General features: G+C 65.3%; 1 protein-coding gene across 1 annotated transcript in view; it reads left to right on the top strand.

The window, feature by feature from the left end:
• LOC112812650 (cohesin subunit SA-2-like) overlaps window positions 1-8,803 on the top strand; it is a 69,196-nt gene that overhangs the window by 46,712 nt on the left and 13,681 nt on the right. Inside the window, 6 exon segments of the mRNA XM_073902091.1 lie at window positions 3,157-3,264; window positions 4,112-4,223; window positions 4,659-4,773; window positions 6,727-6,830; window positions 7,658-7,750; window positions 7,878-7,967. Of these exon segments, the coding sequence (XP_073758192.1) occupies window positions 3,157-3,264; window positions 4,112-4,223; window positions 4,659-4,773; window positions 6,727-6,830; window positions 7,658-7,750; window positions 7,878-7,967 (622 nt within the window).

Raw genomic sequence — 8,803 nt, 5'->3', positions numbered from 1 at the left:
CTGGCTGTAAGTGCTCACACCTGTGCGGTGTCCTCGCCGGCGGGAGGTCCCCGTGCCCGTGCCGCGGGCCCGCCGGGTGTAAGTACTCACGCCCATGCACGCGTCCGCCGGCTGAGGGCAGGAGGGGGCGTGCAGCCACCACACGGATGGAGGCGGACAGTGGGGATGCGTGGTCATGCGGGCAAAGGCGCGTGTTCGGCTAAGTAAGACACGCCAAGCGTCCACTCTGGGCTTGCGCTCCTGCTGGGTTTCAGAACTCTGCCACCAATATCCTGGCTTGCGATCCACCGCAGGGGCTCGTTGGGTCGCCTGAGAGGGCCTGGCACTCAGGGGTTTGGGGGTTCTCTCTGGGGTCCTGGCCCCTCCTGTCCGCTGCTGGCCCTGTGTCAGGGGCTCCGAGGGGCTGGTGTCGGGGTGGCTACGATTGGCTGGGCCTGCAGAACGTTCTGGAAGCTCCAGGGTCCCAAGTAGCACTTAGGCTGGGACGTGGGGCTCTTGTTCCCCTGGACGTGCCCCGTGCAGGACGCAGCCTCCTTGCTCAGTGAGTCAGGTGTCAGGCATTGACGCGAGGCAGTGCTGGAACAGGGGGCACGGGGACACGACCTCCGGCTCGGCCCCTGTGCGTAGACACCGGGGAGGGTGCTGTGGGGACGTCTTGTACCCCAAAGGCTGGGTGCCTCCCCGTGGTGCCATCTGTCTGCCCCGTGCTGGGGACAGAGCGGGCCCAGGTGGGCGTTGGACCATCTCACGGCTCTGCATCTGGCGCAGCCCAGATGGACACTGTCGCAGCGGGGGTCCAGGCTCCGGGCTTCGTCCGTGCTGTGCTGTGGTCCCGTGAGTGGCCGGTGCTGCTGCCAGCTGGCCCGATGCCCACACCCAGGAGCAGTGGGTGGGTGATAAGTTGACGTATTATACAATGGAACCGTCTGGACAGAGCAGAGTGCAGACGGGCACCGCAACCCGGGTTGGGGACCGGGTGCGGGAATGCGTGTCTGCTGGGGCCTTGCTGCCCACCACTGTCCCAAGCACAGTGCAGGCTGCACTCGCGGCCGTGAGCCCACCGACAGCAGCACAGAGAAGCTCTTACCTGTGTGGCTCCTGACACATGAGTACAAGACACCTGGCAGGGACGTGAGGTCCCCATCTAGTCCTCCAGCTGCTGCCTGCCCCTGCAGAGCCCGGGATGCACCTGGAGTTGGTGGCAGGAGGGAGTGTGCACGCACATGGAGTGAGAAGGTGCTGGAAGAACCGGATGGAGGATTTGGGTCCCGGGCTGCAGGGTCGCCGTGGATGTGGTGGCGCGACCACAGGGTGTCTCACGCCCACGCGGAGTCTCTGCTGTGCTCAGACCGTGTTCTGAGGTGGCTTTGCTCTTGTCTCCCGTGCCTGGGCTCTGAGTGGCCCTGTCTGAGGTCTGTGTCCTACAGATGCTGTGTCTTTCACGGGCGCTGTGGGCCTGGCTGTGGGGGGGGGGGCCCCTCCAGCCTGGGGTCGTGGCCTCTGCCTCCTGCCCTGTGCAGGCTGGGTGGCCCAGGGTAGCTGCATGTCCTGTTCGCTGGTGTTCCCATGGCCGCTGTGTCCGTCGGGGCCCTCCAGAGAGACGGAGCCAACAGGAGGCGTGTGGACACGTGCATCTAGAAGCAGGCCCGTTATGGGCATTGGCTGAGGATAACGGAGGTGGGGATGTCCCAGGACGTGTGTCTGCGAGCTGGCTGCCGCCCACGGTGAGGCTCATGGGCGGCCGAGTGGATGGGCCTGGACCGTGGCAGGTGGCCGTGGGGCCCGTGGAGCAGGCTCCTGGGCTTAAGCTGTCCAGCGTGTGAGTGGCTCCCTCCCGTCGCTGAGGGTCTGCGACGGGTCGGAGGTCGGCAGCTGCCCACGCACGTAAGGGAGTGACGACAGTGGAAGCCTTGTGTCAACCTGACTGCTCACCGTGGGGGCAGGGCGCAGCTTACCCATGATTCCGCAGAGTCCGTGAGGAGTTCCCTGCATAGATTCACACGCGGGCCCAGCAGATCGTCCTGCCTGGTGTGGTGGGCCCTCTCTAATCCGTTGAGGGCCTACGTGACAAGAAGGGGAGGAAGGGTGTGTCCGCCGGGCTAACCCTAACCCATCCCCGTGGCCATCCTGCTCCCACGCCTTCGGGCTACAGCTGTGCCAGCACCTCGTGGGCCCTTGTGCGGCAAAGCGCCAGGTCCTGGGGCCACACCCTGGCCTGAGTCCCCAGGTGGGCTCAGAACCATGTGGCTTTGGGGCTTGAGGCTTGGACAGGGCTGACGTGGACCTGCCGAACACGCTCCTTGCTGTGTGCAGTGCCCGAGGGTGAATGCAGGTGTCCCACTCCCTTGTCTGGGGCCTCCCCACGTCCTTGGGGGTCTCCCACCTTCATTCGAACCCCAGGCACTGTGGCGTGTAGGCCGCCTGCCCTGGTTTCTGCTGGTTTTGGGAATGCCCACGTGGCCACGTTGGCAGGTTGCTCCACTTGTGATGTGGTGAATGCTGTGTCACACGTGGGTTCAGTGGATGCATTTGGACAAAGGGTCTCACGCTGGTGATGTCCCTCCACACGCTGCCAGTGGTGTCCCTCACCCAAATGCCCCAAACGCTCCCACCATGGGTGCCCGTGGACATCTGCTGCCCCTCCGTGTGTGCCCCTGCATGGCCACCTGCTTGCAGTCAGGAGTGCCGCTCCTGGGGGGGGGTGGAGGGTTGGGCAGAGTTGGGCTGACAGGTGCCCCAGGTGCACACACGGGAGAGGACGGAGAGCTTTTCCCCTAATTTGGGGCTCACAGGCGGCTTAGAGGGGAAGGAACCAACTCTAACGCCGGAGGCGCTGTGGAGGGCAGGCCTTCCTGGGATCCTGCTCACCTGGCCTCAGCTCATGTGGCATCTTCTCATGTGGCCTCAGCTCACATCCTGGGTTGTGGGCTGCCCTGGGTGAGCTCAGACTGGTCGGAATTCCAGATTAGGCCACATCTAGGGGAAGCCGAGGTTGGGGCCATTGGCCCAACAGAGAACCTCAGTTTGCTCTCGGGGACAGGCGTGTGTGGCAGAGCCCCGTGTGCACGGGTGTGTGTGGCAGAGCCCCGTGTGCACAGGTCCGTGTGGCAGAGCCCCGTGCGCAGGGGCCCTGGGCTCACAAGTGTCTCCCCCCAGGCACTACGTGGGCGTGTTCTCCGCCATGGAGTACGTCTTCCTGTTCCAGTTTGTGTACGCAGCCTACAGGCCCATGGCCACAGCCGCGGGCGAGCTCATCTGTAAGAGGTAAGGTGGGTGCCTGGCCACCCTGGGTCCCCGATGGGGTCTCCAGGGCTGTGATGTCACTGTGATGTTGGAGGTGGGGTTCCATGTCCCGTGTCCCACATCCCACCAGCTGCACATGTGCACATGGAGGATGGGGGGTGGGAGGAGGCCCCAGGACCCCCAAGAACGGCAGGGCACATGACCAGGGGGTCGGCAGGTGTTGGGCCCTGAGGGACAGAACAGGATGGACATGAGCGCCACCTAAGGCCCTCTCAGGTCCTCTGAAGCCCCCTGCCCCCGAGGTCCCCTGAGGCCCCCTTGAGGGTCTCCTGAGGGCCCCTGAGGCCCCATGAAGCCCCCTGCTCCTGAGGTCCTCTGAAGCCCCCTGAGGTCCTCCGAAGCCCCATGTCCCTGAGCCCCCCCCCCCCCCGAGGCCCCCTGAGGGTCTCCTGAGGGCCCCTGAGGCCCCTTGAAGCCCTGTGCTCCTGAGGGCCCCTCCTGGGCCATCTGGCTGTCTTGCCCTCACTAACGTTTGGGTCAAGTTCCCCATTCTCGGCTTCTCTGGGGGTTTGAGGTGCAGCGACTGGGGACAGTCTGGTGGTTGGTTCCCTCCCCAGTGCTGGCCCGGGCTGACAGTCGGCTCGGACAGACAGAAGTCAGTTCTGGAACTTTCCTCCACGGTCTGTTTCGTGCCCCCATGGCTTCCTGGTATTCCTGCGCCCCCGGTCTCTGTGTGGCGAGTGTGTGCAGACATGCGTGCTGGAGTGTGGGTCGGCCCAACCCCCCAGGACCCGGGCGCCCGGCCAGGAGCACGGCCCCCTCGCCCCACCCCGGCCAACGTCGGGGTCACTTTCTCTGATCTCCCTAGGCTCCTGGCCCCTCCGCCCCATGAAGGTTTCTTTGGTCAAGAGCCCCCTGATGAGTTTGATAGAAATCTGCAGAACATGAAGACGCTAATCGACTTCTACCTGCAGGGCGAGGTGAGGGCGTGGCCGTGTGGGGCCCGGGGACAGGATGTCCGAGCCACGTGAGGGACCTGGACTCGTGTCCCGTGCCCTGCACCCCATGTTCCATGCCATGTCCTATGTCCCATGCCCGCATCCCACGTTGGGCTGGAAAGGGGCTCGGTTGCTGTGTGCACAACACTTGCTTTGGGCACGTGGGAGTCGCGTCCCTGGGTTGGTGTCCTCGTGTGTCTTTACGTGTCCACACGTGGGAGGGTTGGGAAGGGGGCCCTCCCTGCCTGTGTCATTACCTGACCTCCCCGCCCCGTGTCGTCATCCCATGTCCTCTCCGCCCCGTGTCGTCGTCCCGTGTCTTCCCCGCCCCGCCCCGTCGTCCCGTGTCTTCCCCGTCCCGTGTCATCGCGTGTCCTTTCTCATCCTTACCTCACATGTCCGGCACGTCCCTGTCAGTTCCACAGACATGTCCCGTACCTGGTGGACGGCCTGTGGGAGGCAGCGCCCGCCCTGGTCCGGAACTGGGAGTGCATGACAGCCCTGCTGCTGGAGCCACGTGGCGGGCGCCAAGGTGAGCGTGGCCAGAAGCCTGCTCTGAGTCGGGGACCAGGGCCGTGATCCTGCTGGCCTCCCTGCCGTGCCTGCCAGGCCCACCACCCCCCCCCCCGTGTCCCGCTGTTCCCCCCCGTCCTCCCCTCCCCCCATTCCCCCCCCCCCGTGTCCCACTGTCCCATGTCCCGCCGTCCCCGTGTCCCGCTGTCCCCGTGTCCCGCTGTCCCCCCACGTCCCGCTGTCTCTGTCCCGTGGTCCCCATCCCCCGTGTCCCACGATGCCCCTTGTGTCCCCCCGTCCCTGCCCTCTCTGTGTCCCGCCATATGGCCCGTCTTCCCCTGGCCCGCCACCCCTGCTGCCCCCCGGCGTCCCGCCAGGTGTCCGCCCACGCTGTCCGTGACACTGGTTGGCAGGATGTGGCGCAAGCAGGCCCGTCAACGCCTCCTGTGATGCGTCTGCTCCTTGAGGGGCTGGTCGCGGGGAGGGGCACATGCCATGCTTCCCTGGGGTGAGAGGACCTCAGGTCTGGAGGGTGCGGTTCACAGGTCTCTAGTCGGGGGTCCACGGGACGAGGGCCACGGGCCGCTTTCTTGTAAGAGGATCAGCCCGGGAGCCGCTGAAGCCCAAAGCCTGGGCCCCAGAGTCGTGGTGCAGCCTGGTGAACGAGCCCCCAGCGGCTGGGAGCCCCTTCCCCCAACCCTCTCAGACCCTGCCCCCCCCCCCCCCCCTCCCCGCCACCCCCCCCTGGAGACGGCCCCCTCCTCTGACACTGTCCCCCCGAGCTGCGGCCGGGGCCCCGCCCCTCTAAGACCCCCTCTCCCCGACCCCCCGCTTCAGACACAGGTGTCCTTTGGTAATAGCCAGGGGTCCCAGGGCCACGTATCAGACCTCCAGGCCCGTCTCATTCCTGGCGGGACCAGCAGCCTCAACCATGCTCCCCGGGGCCACCGGAGGGGCCCGTTTCTTTATCGTGAGGACGTCTCCTTTACTCCGACCCGAATTTCTGGGGCCCCGCTGCGTGGCCTCTGTTCTTATGGGCTCTGTGTATGAACCTTGGCTGTACCTGGGCTCGTAGGGGCAACCAACTCTAGGATGTGGGACGCTGGACGGGAGGATCCACGTGCGAGGTTCTCAGAGCGGCTGTGACAAATTACCTCAAACCTGGTGGCTTAAAACAAGAATCCAGCCCCTCCCAGCTGTGGAGATAGAGTCTGAGGTCCAGGCGGGGCAGGGCCGTGCTCCCTCCAGAGGCCCCAGGGGAGGGTCCTTCCTGCCTCTTCCAGCTCCTGGGGCTCCAGGCGTCCCTGGGCTGGTGGCCGCATCCCTCCTGTCTCTTCCTCCGTCCTCACGTGGCTTCTCCTCTGTGTCTGTGTCTCGTTTTCTGTCTCTTACAAGGACACCTGTCATTGGATTTAGGGCCACCCTGCTCCAGGTTGAGCTCATCTCAGATCTTTCAGTTCATCCCATCGGCAAAGATCTGATTTCCCCACAAGCTCACATTCTGAGATTCTGGGTAGGTGTGAATTTGAGGGGTGAAAGTCACCGCAGAACAGCCAGTGGACCGACTGTCCCCGCATCTGGATGGGTTTAGACCCGTGTCCCCGGATACGGGGCCGATGCCAGGGGAGCCCGTGTGCGGTTGTAGGTATTGTCAGGTGTTGTCATGGGAACACATGTGTCTGCCCCGGCCCAGGGATGTGTGCAGCAGAGCCCACGTTGCGGTGAACGGGCAACAGTGGTTCGCTTTGCGTGCAGTCTGAGCAAAGGGCTGGGCCTGGTTGCCATCGTTTGCTCATCACTGAGTCCGTGAGCTGTGTTGGGGCGCTGTTGTGCCCAGGAGCCCAGCCGCGCTCCCCACGTGCCCTGAGCCCACGCTGGGCCACCGAGGCCTCTCAGGGCAGCGCACCACTGCAGAGCATTCCGTGTCCGGTGAGGGTCCGAGTGGGCTGAGCTGGCCACTGTCTCCCCGCAGCACTGACGAGTCAGCAGGAAAGAGTGCTCATTGAGATGCTCGTGGCCGCTGTGCGACAGGCTGCAGAGGGCCGCCCACCTGCCGGCCGCCGACTGGGCAAGAAAGTCAGTGCCACCCCCGCCCCCACGTGGATGCGCTTCGTCCCCTGTGCTGACCCCTCCGCTGGGGCTCTCGTGCTGGGGCTCTGTGGGTGCCTGCTCCCACCTCGGCCGCGCAGCGCCCCCGCCCGCCTGGCCCTGGGCTCCGCTTTCTGCTGCTTCCGCCTTGTGCTTGCCGCCCTGGCTGCTCACTTGGCCGTGGGCCCCGCGGGCGGGGCTCTTGGCCACCCAGGTAGGTCTTGCTGGCCGTGCTTCGCAGCTGCCGCCCACCCCCTCCTGCCGGCCGCCAAGCCCTCTGCCACCTGCTTCCTGTGTCTGCCGTCGGCCTCCCCGGGGAGGGCACTCCACAGTCCTCCCTGTGCCGTGCGCACACTCTGAGGACGTGCAGTTGGTCAGCCAGCCTTTGAATTGCCTCTGTTGGAGCCTCTGGCGCTGTTGGGACAAAAGATCGTACCCCGGGGGACCTAAAACCACAGGAATTACGCATTCTGCCCCAGCTTTGCAGACCAGAAGTCAGATCCAGGCGGGGCAGAACCGCTGAGATCCAGGCAGTATCTGGCCATGCTCCCTCCTGAGATTCCTGGGAAGGGTCCTCCCTGCCTCTTCCAGCTTCTGGGGCTCCAGGCGTCCCTGGGCTTGTGGTCGAGTCCCTCCCGTGTCTGCCTCCGTCCTCACGTGGCAACGAAACAGCAGAGTAGCCGTCGAAGCTTTGTCCTTGATCTGGGGGCAGCTCTGGCTGGGTGTGACCTGGTGCTGTGCGAGGAGGTCCCAGGGCCACCGTGGGACCCTCGTGGCTCCGTCATGGGCTCAGGCCACGCATGCTCTGCCTGCAGGCGGCCAGGGAGGTGGACGGGACCCGCCGCTGCCGCGAGCATGCCAACATGAGCCGACACTTTGTCAAGGTGCTGCCCCGGCTGCTCTCCAAGGTGCCAAGTGGGGAAGGGCCCCAGGCCGAGAGCCCAGGGAGGCTGGGGGAGCTCCAGGGCAGGCCAGGAGGCGGCAGAAGCGAGGGGAGGCTGGCGAGGCTCCACTTCACGCCTCCTCTCTGGGCAGTTTGCAGCAGACAAAGAGAAGGTGACCCCCCTCCTGCAGATCCCACAGTATTGCAACCTGGACGTGTACGACATGGACGGCCTGGGCTCGGTACGTCCTAGGATTCCGTTCCTCCTCCCTGAGCTCCATGCCTGGGGGCCACAGCCCTCCTTCTAAGGTCCACACCCCGCTTGTCTGGCTCCAAGGGATGGGGCCACGTCTCTTCTCCCTGGAGTTCCACGCGGGGCAGGGGGCACACTCCTCCTCCTCAGGGTCCATGCCCCTGCACTGGGGTCGCGTCCCACTCTCCTCTGGGTCCACACCCCCCCTTCTGTGGGTCCACGCCCCCCACCCCGTCTGGGTCCCGGCATGGGGGCCACGTCTCCCTTCTCCCTGGAGTTTCGGGGGGGGCTGCTTTCCTCCTCCCTGTCCACATTGCAGGGGCCCGCCATCACCCACTCTTGTGGCAGAGTCAAGACCCCTATGCTTGCAACTCCTGTGACTTTCTTCTCTTGGCCGCATGCCCCCCTCCCTGCGCTCCAGCTGGCCCTTTTAGCCGCTGACCTTCTTCCAAACCTCGTGACCTTCCGCTCCATCCCTGACCTTTCCCTGAACCCTGTGATCCCCTAGCCTCCCCCCCCACCCAACCCCTGATCTTCTCCCTGACCCTTTATCTGCCCTCAACCCTGTGACCCCTGACGGTTCCCCGTATGACCTCAGACCTTTCCTCCTTGACCTCCTGACCTTTCTTCTTAGCCCATGAACCCCTGGCCTTCCCCCTCAACCCCCTGACCTCCTCGCTGATCTCCTGAACTTTCCACTGGCAGTTTCCCCCTCGACCTCCCGACCCCCTGACCTTTTCTCTCCACCCCGTGCTGTAATCCCCTGACCGGTCCTTTGTCCCCCCCCCCCCCCCCCCCCCCCCCCCCCCCCCCCCCCCCCCCCCC

The sequence above is a fragment of the Callorhinus ursinus genome, unplaced genomic scaffold (genome assembly GCF_003265705.2).
Source record: "Callorhinus ursinus isolate GAN/ISIS: 27379988/994484 unplaced genomic scaffold, GSC_fseal_2.0 scaffold16, whole genome shotgun sequence".
In the NCBI taxonomy this organism is placed as follows: domain Eukaryota; kingdom Metazoa; phylum Chordata; class Mammalia; order Carnivora; family Otariidae; genus Callorhinus; species Callorhinus ursinus.
Note: the sequence above shows the minus strand (reverse complement) of the source record. Positions and strands in the feature narration are given on the sequence as shown.